At 39.4% G+C, this 15,561-nt stretch overlaps 1 protein-coding gene across 1 annotated transcript in view; it reads right to left on the bottom strand.

The window, feature by feature from the left end:
- LOC140994284 (C-type lectin domain family 18 member A-like) overlaps positions 1 to 12,685 on the bottom strand; it is a 78,477-nt gene extending 65,792 nt beyond the window's left edge. The window contains exons 1-11 of the mRNA XM_073463850.1: positions 12,457 to 12,685; positions 11,339 to 11,430; positions 6,990 to 7,223; positions 6,771 to 6,868; positions 6,143 to 6,264; positions 4,910 to 5,017; positions 4,695 to 4,787; positions 4,091 to 4,197; positions 3,827 to 3,956; positions 3,577 to 3,673; positions 2,923 to 3,014 (exon numbers count right to left, since the gene is read on the bottom strand). Coding sequence (XP_073319951.1) covers positions 2,923 to 3,014; positions 3,577 to 3,673; positions 3,827 to 3,956; positions 4,091 to 4,197; positions 4,695 to 4,787; positions 4,910 to 5,017; positions 6,143 to 6,264; positions 6,771 to 6,868; positions 6,990 to 7,223; positions 11,339 to 11,430; positions 12,457 to 12,685 — 1,402 coding nt within the window. The remainder of the gene's footprint in view (positions 1 to 2,922; positions 3,015 to 3,576; positions 3,674 to 3,826; positions 3,957 to 4,090; positions 4,198 to 4,694; positions 4,788 to 4,909; positions 5,018 to 6,142; positions 6,265 to 6,770; positions 6,869 to 6,989; positions 7,224 to 11,338; positions 11,431 to 12,456) is intronic.
- Positions 12,686 to 15,561: the final 2,876 nt, after the last annotated feature.

Here is a 15,561-nt window from a genome sequence, read left to right as displayed (position 1 = left end):
TGCACCTTTAAACTACAAAAATTAAAAAAATCCATATTGTGCATCCCTCTGCATATATACAGAGACATGTGTGTAGAAAATGTGTTTTGTGTCGTAAAATCTGCAGTAATTCTTGAATTCTACCCAAACCAGACTGTGAATAAACTGTTAATAATGTTCAACACGACATGCGAGACAAACAACTGAAGACTCCTTTTTATGCAGATGGGAACACATAACGCACAGACAGTACTCTGGAGAAACATAGCTTAGTGTCTGCCTCAGGCTGTGTGATATCCACTTATCATTTTATTACCAATTAACACAAAAGCAGCAATGAAGGCTGGAAATTACTCTGACGGGAGGGAGGGATCTGCACGCTTTTAATCAGCTGAATTTATGCATTTCACTCTGTTGCTTCAGTAAAAATGTGCTTTTATTTCAAAAGGAACGGTGAGAAAATGACTGAAGAATATTCACATTTAGCTTTGGTAATGAGCTCTATATTACTGTGGCTTAACTACTGCTGATATAATCCCACCCTCCAGCCCTGTCTTGATCATGATCTATTAGTCCTGTTTAACACTAACATTAACTACAAAGAGACATTAAAAAGGATTTCAGAAAGCAGGTTCTTAAAAACGTTGTCCGAGCAACTCTGACCACATTCAGAGCCGATCGCTCTGCGTGATCAATACCAGATTATGCACCGACCACTTGCAAAGACACAATCAAGTGGGCAAAACTAAACATCTGCCGCCACCTCGTTCCTTACGATCAATCTAAGTGGTATGTGTGTGTCTAAACACCGCCGGCCTTTGTGTAGCTGACATATATTGATCGTTCAAGGGCTCTTGATGGCGGGCACTCTGAGTGCCATTGATTTAAACTGAGTGCCATGTTTACATGTGTAGGCAGGATCACACACACACACAGAGGCTTCAGTGTTGTGTTCGCTTCATTCATGGGCACACTGGATTAACATTTTACACTCCACCCTGCTGTGATTATCAGCGACAGAGGCTGTGAAATGGGTAATGCTAATTATCTGGACACAGTAGAGCACAGCAGGTACTGAGAGTGACGGTAATAACTCTAAAGTGCAGCCATTTTTAAATCTGAACCTTTCAAACACCCAAACAAAACAAAATGTGTAAAGCTCCATGAAGTGATATTTTTTATATTAAAGGCTCAAACATATGACTCTGTGTAATGTTAAAGGCTCTGTTGTAGAGCAGAACTAACCACCTGTTAGCTTGCAGATTTTAGCCACTTTCAGACACTGCTTTAGTTTTCTAGCCCTTACATTTACTCAATGAGTCTGACTCTTATTGCTCTCATAAAAAAATAAAACCTTGAACAGCCATATCCAGTAAACAAACATCCACATAGTTATTGGACCGGGGAGCCCATTTGGCTCATGAGCTACACTGTGCCCAGTATTCTCTAAACTGTCATCTCTAATACAGACATAAAAGTGCTCTAAAGTATAATTTAGAGATACAATATGTAACAGTTCTGCATTCAAATTGTCCTGGTTTTGGTTTTCAGTTTAGATGTTTCCTGTTTTATTTTGTAGAATTCATCCTCATGTGTCATGTTGTGACTTTCCACTTCCCGTCTTTGTCTCTTTCCCACACTTTTTCTGTGAACACCTGTGTTTCGTTTGTTAATTAGTCCTTGTGTATTTAATCCTGTGTTCTTTCCTTAGTCTTTGTCCGTTCGTCTATTTCCCCACGTCAGTCCTGCGTCTCCTGCGGTCTCTGTTTCTCCGGTCTTGTTTTATTCTCGGTGTCCGCTGTGTGTTTGCTGTGTTTGTTCCCCACACTTAACTTGGTTTGCACTTGGTTTGGGTAATGTTTTGTATTTCTTTGATTCTTGTTTTTTATATCCTTCTGCCTGTTTCCCTAGTTTTCACCTCCACTGTTCGCTGCTGGAGTCAGGTTGATAAAAAGGAGTGACGATAAATCTACTTTCAATGCCAAAAGTTAAAAGTAATCTCTGAGCTCTCCTCCCATCAGTATACAACTCCACTTCAGAGTACTACCTGGGTGTTCTGCACCTGACTCTCTCCTCTGATCAGCTGAGCTACAGTATTAGACTTGCAATTATTAGTCGAATCGTCATGCTCGTGGGACAATTAGACAATTGTTTACTTGAGAAGTTGATGGTATATCGAGCCTCTCTTGGTCTGAATGGCCAAATATTACAGTAAACAGGTTGCAGAGTCACGCATGGTCACACAAAAGTCGAGGAATCCTCTGCACTAGTGGCAGGATCCCTTTCCACATACCACTGGGGAGACACGTTCCCAACAATTAGTAAAATCAAGCATCTAAAAAATGTACTTTTAAGTGATTACACTAAATTTCAACTGTAAAGTGTAAATTACAGTACTGCATTTATTAAAAGTATACTTTATTACAATTTTAAGTGTGATCAAAGTTTATTGCAAGCATTTGATGAAAGCATGACATTTTTTCACTGGGGATGTCACCACCATCTCAATTATACTCAAAACAGAAAAGAAAATGAGGGTCTATGGTGTGTTGTTGTTGTTGTTGTTGTTGTTTTTGTTGTTTTGCATTGACAGACAGTAGCATGCCACATTTCAGGGGAAATTTAAGAGGACCAGCCAGCCTCCCTTGCAAGTCATCTGTGGACATGTTGCTGGATTAGAAGAAATGCAGTCACCATGCCTTAAAATGTGTGTAGTTTTCAAAGGCAAGAGAAAAACCTATTTGGTTTTATGCCCAAAGTATGTCAGCATTTCCTATAATTGACTATATTCCTCACACCACATTTGTAGGGTGACACAGTGGCCCAGTGGTTAGCACTGCCGCCTCCCAGCAGGAAGATCGCACTGGAACATTGGATGGTCATTTGTGCAAAACATCCGCCCCCTCAACACTTTCATCCACCCTCTCACAGAGGGAGACTTACCATGCTGGCAAATGTATCGGTTGTGCGTTTTACAGCGCTGGTCGTTCCAGTTAAAGGCACTCGATGCCTGCAGCTCCACACAGTTTCCAAAGCTGGACAGAGAGAAAGAAGGAGGAAGTAAGAAAACTTTTTCAGAGAAGTTCTTTTTTTGTAATTTTGTATACATCGGTGTGAAATTGAATTCATTTATACTTGTATAAATATGTAACTGCTCAGATAGATAGATAGATAGATAGATAGATAGATAGATAGATAGATAGATAGATAGATAGATAGATAGATAGATAGATAGATAGATAGATAGAAAGGAGGACTTCAGTGAGGGAGACACAGAAAGACAGAGACATCTAGTGGTCAGGGTGAAGGTTGCACTGTCTTTGTTCATACATAAAAATGTATGTTTAATAATGAAGTTTGCTATTTATATTGTGTTTTTGCTGATACAAATTGCTATTTAAAATCCTGTTTGAGATGAAATCTGAGATGAAAACAAATTAAAGACCAAACTATAATACTCTCTTGAAATGATCTTAGCCTGCAGCTGCCATCAAATAAGTAATTTTCTACCTTTCAGATGATCTCCTTTTAGTTTTTCTGTTTTTTTGTTTAGCTCCATTGCAGCAGCCAATGTCTGTTAGTGAATGTGTCTCTTACCCTTGGTTGTCAGGTTGCCCAAAGGCAAAGCTGCTGAATAGAGGGATCTCTCCTGTGTCCCAGCGAAATGAGTCTTTCAGAGGCTTATATGTCAAACCTGTGGAGCAAAAACATTGCTGTTTTATCCGTGCAGCATCACAACAGCCTCCACCTGGCAGTACATCTGGACAAAACAACAGCAGAGTCTGCCGCTGTTAGAAAACATTACAATATTTCAACATTTATTAGGATGACCAAGATGAAAAACCACCTATCCAGAAGTTTCGAGTCTCAAAGTCAGTGTTGGTGACCTCGTTGTTTGTCTCCAGCTGGCTGAGATAAAAGGCCAGGATGTCCTGAACCTTCTGATTGTGGATGTGAGCTAGAATACCCCCTCGTTCCTGGTGGTTGAAACAAAAGAAAAAGGCCACATGTGAAAGCAGAATTGAAGTCTTTGTATGTAGATTTATATGCCGTACTGTGGCTGTGGAGCTTGTTTCACTCTCTCAGTGGGCAACACACACCTGCCTCTCACCTGACAGCGACTCTTGGCTCCGTAGTAGGTGTCAGCTTCTGAAGACACCATGAAGCAGTCACCGTCTACCATCACATCACAGCTGTGGAAGGGAAACTGCACTTTTTCTGTCGGGACACAAGACACAAAAACACGCTAAAAATGAACAGTGATGTCACTGACCATGCATCATAGCTCAGCTTTAGTGAACAGACGAACTGTAATCTTTTAAGCCAGTGCAATTGGAAATGTGGATGAAATCTGCAGAATAACTGTATGTTCGGGGAGATTAATAAAGAAACCAAAATCAACTTGCAGAAAACAATTTTTGCTTCTTATTTAACCAGAAGATATGAATGAACAGAGATACTTTGAGACAATTAGGTTCAGACCTGCGCCACTTCATCTTGATATACACTGTAAATCTCATAACCACGATTTCACCACATTTTTATCATGTCACCACACTCCCTTATGACAAATACAGAATTTAGCAGCAACCAGATGGATTTCCTCAGTATGTGTTCGTGATTAATATATTGAATATTAATCTAATCTGTCTCTCAGAGTACAAATTGCTGAGGTGTATGAAAACACAAAGAAGCATAAAGCGCACTGCACTTGCCTGCACACTCAGCACCACCATAGCCAACATCACACATGCAAGAGCATTCTTCTTCTTTGAAACGACCGTGTACACACTGCACGCTGCACCGAACTGAAAAACAGACGCATATGGACACTCAGTGAAATCTGTCTCTCTACTTTGAACATTAAGGTATTCAAATATGAGGCTTGATACTAATATGTACTGTAGGTGTTTGTGGTGACGAGTGGTACCCTGGCAGAGGCGTCCGGTGAAGCCAGGGTCACACTTGCACTTGCAGGACGAGATGTTAAGATGGCCGTGCTGACCGCAGCTCATACGACACGGATTTCTTGGGATCTCTGATAACAAATGTGCATGCACACCAACAAGCACACACATTAACACACAAAAAACATAAACATTGCCAAATGAACACCTGGAAATTGTACATCTGATCGTTTTACTCAGTAAGCTGTCAACACTGCAGCAGAACTATTCTAGGTGGATGATATACGCAGGATATTATTGTGGAACACTACAGATACTTCATGAATCATTATTATTACCTCCGCCAAGCAGGCTGTGTTTTTGGTTTTTCAGCAGGATTACGCAAAAACTACTGAATGAATTTACATGAAATTTGGAAGGAGGACAAAGGGACGAGTGAGTTTTTTCTCACATTCTTTATCATTTCCTTAATTTCTCATGAATTTAATAGATGTATCTTGGTGAACAAACATCAGGCGTATTAAGGTGGTTGTTATCTATGAGTGAGCACAATTTGATGCAGATCCAAATAAAAAATCTGGATCTAGCAGATTCAAATATGTTTTACTGGATATCAGATTAGGTCTGATTAAATTAAAGGGGACTGTTGGGCCTTGGCAGAGGTATGCGCTCTACTGGTAGCCACTGGTAGTGGCTAGTAACTAGTTATTATTATTAGTTTCTTTGTATAGCACTTATCAAAACCAGTGCTGTAAAGTGCTTTACAACAAGCACAGAAATATGCCAATAAACACAGTAAGATATGGATATACAGGCTGGGATAAGGGATAAAAGAGGAAGAACATCTATAACAATGGATTAATAAAACTATATAAACACCAAGGATAAATGTAAAAACAATGTGTCATTTAAAATATAGCAGTGCAGTACGACGTAACTCAAACAAGAAATAATAACCTAAACATTTATCACTGATTTTATAAAAAATAAGTCTTCAAAAGTGATTTAAAAGTATGGCAATCATGCAAAGAAAAAAACTGGGGGAAACAGTGAAAAGATTTCATTAGCAGAACGCAGTAGTAGTGGATCTATTACAAATACAATGACTTGTATGTCTGTTTCAGTGTTTTATGTGGAATGCACTAATGAAACATATTCATTTTATAGACTAAGAAAGATGTGAATGTCCAATTACTGTAAAAGTTGTTTCCGTTCTGTAGCAATTTACATACAATATATGCATCTATTAGTCTTACCACATAATCCACCCACATGGTCCCACAGTCTAAAGCAGCCCGACATGGAAGAGGTGCAGAGAGAGCAGTACAGCCCCGTCTTATAGGGCATCACCAGCCGACCGTTCACCTCCCAGTTACCCCTGCAGCAACACAAATATATATTGCAGAACATAAAACAAACAATCGAACAAGATCTGGAGTAGTGGCAGGGGGGCTAAAATCATATTAATGTTCACAATTTCAAATAAAATCTCCACATAGAACTTGATTTTACAAAGTAAATTGTGTTAGTAAAAAAAAATTACTCTTTCTCTCTAGATGCAGGGACTTGCAACCTTGCATGTACAGCAAGTGTTGCTGTTTTCAGCAGCATAATGATTTGTGAGCTGGACTGAAGATTAAACTGTCGTATTTTGTTCAGAACTAAGTATTTTGTTCTCAGATAAGGAGGGCGACATAAAAAAAATCAAATGTGTCTGACAGGGGTTTTACAGAAAAGGAGGGACTGACTGTCAAACTCACACACACATCATTCTACACTGTGAAGGTCAACATTCAAACATAGAAACAAGAAGAAAAATACATTTTTGACCAGAGGGGGACTTAAACATTTTCATTTTGGATTAAAAAAGTTTGTAATTGTTACCCAGGGAAATATGCACAGACAAACATTTCCCAGAGGTCTCCTCCTCTCAGACACAGCTGGCTGGCACAGCCCACGTGACTCGAAGTGGCCCACACCAACTACACAACAACAAATTCAGACACACACATCAGCACACACAAATAAAAATATCTCGGAGGTGTCTGGAAGAAGTACGCCTCCACATAAACACAGGTACAGTTTGTATCTGCTCGTTGATACCTGTGTATAGTGCTGACAGGAGGTGTTCTCTCTACATTCCCCAGTCGAGTAGAGAAAATCTTCCCCCTCCTCAAACCAAGAGTCGATGGCGTCAGAAAATGAGGCGTCACCGTAAGCAGACAGATGTGCGTTCCAGCCAATGTGACTGAAGGCTGAGGAGTGCTGAGGGGCGACGTCTGTGTGACACAAGGCTGCCCGCTCCTTTGCAACTAAGGCCAACTTCTCATTCCACTCCTATAGAGAGAATAATAATATTATAAGTTATTTCGCAGCTTTAATATTTAACAATTTACAATAAAACTTGTTAAAGGAAAATTTAATTTTGTTCCACATATTAATGTCTTCTCTGGCAGTTTCTTATGCTTAATAGCACAATAGCTGTAGTCATAAGAAGCTAACGTTAAATTAATATTCAGGATTGGGATCCATTAAACCCCAATTAATTTTCTCCTTGGCAGTTTATCTCAGATTATATTTTATTGTGTACAGTTCTGTCAGATTTGACCAGTAATGTTTAAAGTTGGCAGACGACCTTGTCACTAGTCCAACAACGGCCCACAAAACTTTTTTTGCACGTCCAACATTTTGTTCATACTGACACAAATGAAGCAGTTTAATTCTGCATGAATAATGAAAAATTAATTAGCAATTACATCAATAATTACCAACGGAAAACTTTCATCACCACCTCATTTAATGATCACAATATGTTATTGGGATCCGTTGTACTCGAAGTTCAAAGCACCTTAAACTTGAAACAGAGGTCATCTTGAACCTTACAGTCTGATTAAAAGTGGATGAAAGAAAAACTATTTGGCATGAAGGTCAATGCTAATAGTGCATACGTGATTTGCTTTACCCTCTTAGTCCTTTTCAGGGAGCAGGCAGAGAGACACTGCGGGCAAGCTGCCAGTCCATGTCAGGGCCAACAAACACAGACTGACACTCATTGTGTGCTACACTTGTATAAACACTTCACTTGGTGGCACATTTTCCAAGATTTGCAGTGGCTTATTCAAATAAACAACACAAACTTTCCACAATCACTCTGCCATGTTTGCTGTAGTACAAACATCGCTTCAGGTTCTCTTGCTGTATAAAGAGGCAACAACATGAGGAAAGTTACAGGTTACAGAATAAATAATGGATCCACGTCGTGTACGCATATCTATCCAATATTTATTCTTTATTCGTTTGCACTATTTCTATTGCTTCTTCGCACTGCTGATACAACACACAGAACAACTGACTTGAATGCAGACTCTTTGATGTATACTTATTATGAAATTGGCCATTGGTGTTTTCAATATACTGTATATACACCTACTTTCTCTGCACACGCTGTACAGTACTGTGCTGCACCGTTTGCCATTCCTGATTCTTTACCTTTAACCTATTTGTTCAGGTCTTGCTGTCTTTGTTTCTAGCTGTATGTCTATTTCGGTGTAGTTCACTGAGAGTTATGTAAACCGGAGTCAAATTCTTTGCATGTGTACACTTACCAATTCTGATTCAGATTCAAGGTCTGTAATAAAATATATCATAAGTCAATTAAATGAAACAAATGATTGAAGGTGAGTGGTCAGTTTCAACACCCTACAGTATATTAAAGGTTCATAAGTTATTAATGACTTTATCAGACATCATTATTAGTTAGTTAATTAGTTATTACGCTTTACTTAGTAACCCATTACAGTTAAGTAAGGGGTTATATTTGGAAAATTGTTATTACTGTTCCCAATCCCAGTGACGCTCTATTTCCTCAACATTTTTTTGGTTAAATATGAAATAAAAATAAAAGAACAGCAAAGTACAAGCACAAAGGTTGAGATGTGAAACTACTAAAATAAACTTAAAGCAACATTATGTAGAAATTGGTATTTTGTGCCATATGGATTTATCATAAGAAAGGTGTATTTACTGCTTATAAACCCTTTAAAAATGGTGCATTATTAGAAAGTGGTATGCTCTCTTTAGGTCTTCATTTAGCTTTCTTATCTTAAGCGACAGTTCCCTTTAATCTAAGAAAATGATGTGATGTGCATTAAAGATGGAACATCCACAGAGTCTAGTCAAATGTCTTTTCACCTTTCAACTTTTTCTGTGTGGTTAGACAGAGTTTGGGAGATATGACACTGAAGTGTTGTGCAGAAAGGCGGAGAGTTCATTGTTCACTCTGCTCTCTGATGTCACACTTTGATGCCACCAGAGGAGTTTCAGGTCACCGGGCGATATTTCATCCAAGACGTTTCATTTTAAAGCATGTCATGTTGTATCAGCTGTGGGATTTGAATGTCTCACGGAGACAGATGTGTTTTTATACTCTGCTTTGTCTTCTTTGTGCCACGATCAACAACTGCTATATTGTCACATACTGAATTAGATAAATTATTAAGCCCCATATTTGGCTTTGTGCTATTTCAATATGTGAACTCTGAAAGCGATGGCATGACCTCAACTTCTTAGCCCTCAAAGAAAACCCACAGACAGGGCATTGGGTAAGAAAGAGAGGAGCATCATTCATTCCTAAAATATTATTATTTTATCTCAGCCTGAAAGCTAAGCCTAAAGGACTATATTATAATCACTTCAACACAATCTCACCACAATGCTCACTGGTTGGTTTCTTGGTTAAAAAAAAGCCCTTATTCAGATATTCACAAACAGAGCCGAAGCCTTGAGCCTTTTAACGTTTATCAGTAAAGCTCTTTAATATGCCTCTTCAGCTCGGCAAAGCTTCCTCTGAGGGTTTTCACAGGGAAATTACCTGTAATACCAGAGTTGTGAATGCAGAATGATTATCCACATCCTCCTTTTCTCATTACCGCCTTATCAGTTGAGAACAGTTCGGCGAGGCTGAAGAGCAGTCGAAGAAAGAGGCTCAGTCTGTACGGGTGGCTTTGAGGATGTAATCTATGACAAAGTGACAGTTTGCCCTGGCACAAATCTCATATTAGGCCCAGAGGATATCTGGAGCATTGTGAATTTCATAATCCGTCGTTACCTCACGGTCATAATCACATGCAGGCGAGACAGTTGTGCAGATAAGAACTGTACGACAGGGCGATAGATGGAAGAAGATAGGGAGAGGATTTAGCTGGAGTGTTTTGAAGAAAGTGGGATTAGAAAAACCTGAGTGAAAAATTATTATTAAGAATTGCTGCACATTCAGCAACACCGCAGCACAACCTTTTTACTGGTTTTATCACCCTGTCTCCGCCCCTTAAAGAGCCCCAGCAACTTTTTTGTCTGGACAATCTTAACACCTAAAGCTTGATTTTTGGTCCACTGCAAATTTCTGACTCACCATGTAACAGGAAGTTGCCGTCGCTTGACTACACATGGTTGAATCTGCTCTAAACTTTAAACATTTCCTAGGAGTCCCGGCCTGAGGACATCTACATGCCTATCGGGAGACATACAGGTTGTGCCACCTACTAGCAACAGGAACTAAACCTTTTTCTGACAATCATCACTTCATTTATATTGCATTTTCGTGGTGTGGTCTCCCCTCGATACACTTGACTAATTCGTCCTTCTCTAGCTCCACATAATGGCCGCAGGACGTCACATTAAACTCTTTCGCACAGTGACCAACACACATGATAATTCAGAAGCGTGTTGAGCGGTTGATGTTCGGCGACGAGGCCGTGGCTGCAGCAAGCCCTCGCGCGCAGGGGTGCAAGAGCCCTTTCAACGCTGCTTGCAGCCTTAATTGATTTTGGCCTTGTTCTAACTGTCCACACTATCACTCAGTCTGCAGAAGAGCAGAACAAATGGTGCACTTACACTAGTATTTCACACTGTTCAGACTCTCAGCACTACAAAGGAAGACAGCTTAACTAAAACCCTTTTTTCATCCAGCCTTTGTTTGGTGATTTTTGCTTTTTAAAAAGGAATATCTTTGGGTGAAATAACTAGCAGTTATTGTAGCAATGCCGTGCTTTGCCTGTGACCATGCTGCTATGGTACCGGCAATAGTTAGAGAGAACAACGTGAAAAAAAGAAACTGAAACAACTTTCTGGACTGTTGTTCTCACTGTTGGCCTCCCAGAGCTGCTGGCTCGCATCCAGATCTATACATGTCTGATCATTACTGGCACCGTCACCATCATCATTACTGTTTTTTTTTCCAGGGTAGCTGAGAGCTTGTTTGATTTCAGAAGCATAAGTTTGTAACACGCGGCCAATATCTTTCACTTGTGGAGAAGCAGAGAGTCTACAGTACAGAACACTAGAGCTTAACTGGACTGTAGACTTTCAATAAAATGCCTTAAACTCACACTGATGCCACAGCGTTCCTACCATTCAAACACCCACAGTAGAGACAGACAATAGATGCCACAAACCATTTTTTGCATGTTAGCTGCCGTGGGTTGGACTCGGCTGCGCAGCCTATTGTGCTGGGCAACAATCTGCGAGTGCTCCTTCACCCCGAGCCCTGGAAGAAAAGAAAAAGACAGCAACGCTCATTTAGTATACCTCTTACTGCTGTCGCTATGGCAACCAAATTCAAATATGTTGGCGGGATGTTTGAGTGCGTGTGTGTGTTACAGTTTCACTCACAACTCCAACCTTAAGAGTCAGTTGGGTTAAACACACAAAACTCAACAATGGTTTTACAGTTTTTGTCCTGAACTGAGACCTAAAATCAGATTTAAAATGCCTTAATCAGCTGTTAATGTACAAACACACATTAACAAGCATGGGATGTTTTAAACCTATATCATTAAATTCTCTGTTGATAATTCCCCATTAAATAAAAAGTCACTGGGAAATGATTAATGACCCTTTTTAAACATGCCAGTATAAATCCATAATGAAAAACAATACAACACAGTTGTAATTATATAAAACTTGCTTTTGCAGGAGATACTATAAATAATTATCAATTCAAATGGCCTTTTATCTGTTTATATACACATATAGGTTTATATAGTGCTTATATATAAAGAGGTTAAAGCCACCGTCCTTTGCAGTCTTGGAAGTCATGCGGAATAAATCCTAAAAAGCCCTAAATTATAAACATAAGGGCATAATTTGGATTAACAACATTTTTAGATTAGACTTTGATCTGTTTGCCAACAAATTCATTGTCCACCTTAAAGTTACTTATTACATCTGGGCACATTTCAAGAGTAGGGTGTCAGCTCCAGAGATGGGTAAATAATTTTGGCAAAGGAGCATCAAAATGGAAGTTTGTTAAGCTGCTGACAGACTTTGCGCAGCACTGCAGACAGTGACAGAAAAGTTTGGCTGTTGATGCTCTGCCAGATGGATGTGGACAGCTAAGAAAGTCCACTTGAGTCCACAGCCTACAGGACAGCTACATGATCTAACACAGGTTAAAAATGATCACTTACGTTTTCTCATCACATGCTATCTTGAAAAACATATTTTGTTTTGTGTGCAAGTTAATGGAGTTAATGTCTGGACTACTGACACCTGACTTGTAGTGTGTTTTTACCGGCGGTGCTGGAGGACTTGTGCAGGTCCGGTGATGAGCTGATAATCCGGTTCGCACAGATAAACAGAGGCAGCAGAGACAAAACGAGCAGCAGATCCACACACCGTGAAGCAGTGACAGACTCCATTGTGAACTCCTGAAGAGTCTCTAACAACAGTGGCCGCGCGCTCTCCCCTGCGCTGCCTCCCTCATCTTCTCCTCCCTCTTTCCACTCCAGCGCAGCGCACATGTCTCCATTCACAGAGGGCTCCCTCTCCCTGCAAGGACTGTAGGCTCACTGCAGTACTCAGGTACTTTACTCAAGTAAAAGAAGCAATACTGCACTGTGAAATCACTACAAGTAAAACTCCAGCAATCAGAACTTCAGTGTATTATAAAAAAAAAAAAAACTGCAGCAAAATGGCCCCAATCAGTGTTTTATTATTAAATATTTTGCTGTTGGGTAGTTTAATCCACAGCAACACATCATAGATATATTACATATATGGATAGTAGCCTACTTGAGTAAAAGTCTTAAAGTATCTTAAATGTACTTAAGTATTAAAAGTGCATTATACATATTTACATGTATGTACTACTGTATACTGTATACTCTGGGTCGACTGATTATTGGATCCAATATACAGCATTTTTTTGATTATCGGAATCCAATGTCGATAAATAAATTAATTTAAAAATGCTCTGTATTGGCCCTGAACAAAGGTAACTTGTAACTTGAGTTATCAAATAAATATAGTGGAGTGGAAGTATGAAGTGGCAGAAAATGGAAAATTGTAATCTGAAAAGTAACAAGAAATTAAAACTGTTCAACAAACGCAAACAAAAAGTGGAGCACAATGTACAATATTTGTATAAGTATAAAGTAGCAGAAAATTCAAACACTCAAGTAAAGAACAAGAACCTTGAATTTCTAAAGGTATCCAAGTACTGTAGTACTTTCCATCACTTCATGGAGGATATTATAGAAAGTTCAGATTGACCTAAAATAAAGTTTTCATGTTAAAATATTTAGGCCAAGATATTTTTGATCCTGGACAATGTCTGTTTTAGAACAAAAACAACTTTAAATTACACGACTGAACCACAGAAACTTCCTCTCTGTGCTATATTATGCTTTTACATTTGAAATAGATTTAACTGTGAAGTGTTTGCTCTAAAATGTCCCCAATTTGTGTAACAAAGTAATAACATAAAACAGGAAATGCTCAAGTTAAGTACAAATATCTCACAGCTGTGCTTACTTGAGTACAAATATAAATTACATACTAAGCCTACTTTCCAACACAGACAGCAAGTCTAGTTTTATTTTGTATCATTTCATACACTGGTAAACTCAATGTGCTTAATAAGACAGAAGATACAGATAAATACTCCACCCATACAACACACATTCATTAAACACAGTTTTTTTTAATAACCTTGTCCGTTTTTCTATTTCACCATTCACACATGGATTATAACAGGCGCACACAAAAGCACAGATACACACACACACACACACACACCCATACGCAAGTGTGTTATTAGTGCCAGCCAGCCATTGTGGTCAAAGACATATAGTTGAATCATCTCTATCATCATTCCCTGATGACTAACAGAGAGCTTTTTCTCTTTGTGAAGCATGAGTGTTCATCATTGTTAAATGAGGAGAAGTTTGTTTTGAGAGACTGGTGTCTGTCATTCAGATGAGTCACTGGATGAAGCTTTAGGGGCAGGCTGAGGTGCAAGAGTTGAGTTTTTTATATTATTTTTCAGCATGATATTTTTCAGATATTCAAGTGCAGCAGAATGTGAGGTGGCAGAATGTGAGGTGGCAGAACTTGAAGTTGTACAAAATGACCAGACAGGTGTGAGTGTGGAGAGGCACAGGATGAAGCTGTCTGGTTTTAAACAGGGTGACAATTTCTTTTTTTTTTTCGGACCCAGAGTGGGAAGCATGAATCATGATTCGCACATTGTTGGGATGACTCAGAGTCTGGAGATGACTGCAGCACAACACAATAGACTCCCACTTGTTTGTCTCCCCTGTGGGCCGAATGTATTCTGTACTGAGGATTCTGTCCGCAGGCTGCCCAGTTATTTCTTATCTCTCTGATTTTGCTGCATCAGCAGGGGACTGTCTGACCCTTGCTGAGCCAAACACAGTCTGAACTGGGTTCAGTCAGACACAGCCACCCACCAAGATGATTTCAGGTGAATCCAACAACCAAAGGAACGCTGTAAGCTCCTTTCAGACTGAGCTCAAAGCAGCACTCAAGAGCCTGAGCCTCCTCATTACTCTTTGAACTGCAGCGCTGTTGGCTGCACACACACACAGGACATCCACACAGTAAATGTTTGTTCTTCCGCAGCACGGTTTAGCTGCAAACTCACAATCATGTCCTTACAGTTTCATTTAAATGATTTTGAATGATTCTCCACAATGACAGATTTGTCTGTAGAATCAATGCAGTTTCACTTCCTCCATTGGCAACAGTAGTAAATTAATATAAACAAAACATTAAACTAAAAACTAAAACTAGGTCCAATTTTTTTTTTTTTTTAGTTAACCGAAATAAACATTCCTTAATTATCAACAGGATGTGATAAGTCAAAGACAGAAGCCGATTGTGTTGCAGTGGCATCTACTGCAGTTAGCATGCTAACCAGCTAACCCCAGCCCATCCCATCATTTAATACCACTCCGACCTCCCAGTCTGGACTGCTAGCTCTCTGGACCACTACCTACACTAACTGAGATAGCTAGCTAACGGCAGCTACATTTAGCAGCAGTTAGCGGTCACACTGGTCATATGCTGCCCCCTATCTATTTGGAGTGACCTTGTTCAGACAATCCTGACATATTGCACATTTAAACAATATTGTAAAGTTACAAAACCAGCTAAAATAAAATTAAAAAAGATACAGGAATGTCTCTAGTTTCTTGTGTGACAAAGTTTCTTTGTCAATTTGGTCAAATTTGTCAACATAAAAAGCCATTTGAGCAATTGTTTATTGAGACTGGGATGTCTACATGTGAGTCAATCGCCTTCACAAAGTGTTGTTGTTTCTGAACTTCTTAAATCTTGCCCCTGACAAATACCGCCATATTATAATAATAAAGAC

This window comes from Pagrus major, chromosome 4 (assembly GCF_040436345.1).
Source record: "Pagrus major chromosome 4, Pma_NU_1.0".
Lineage (NCBI taxonomy): Eukaryota > Metazoa > Chordata > Actinopteri > Spariformes > Sparidae > Pagrus > Pagrus major.
This window is presented reverse-complemented; position numbering and strand designations above follow the sequence as displayed.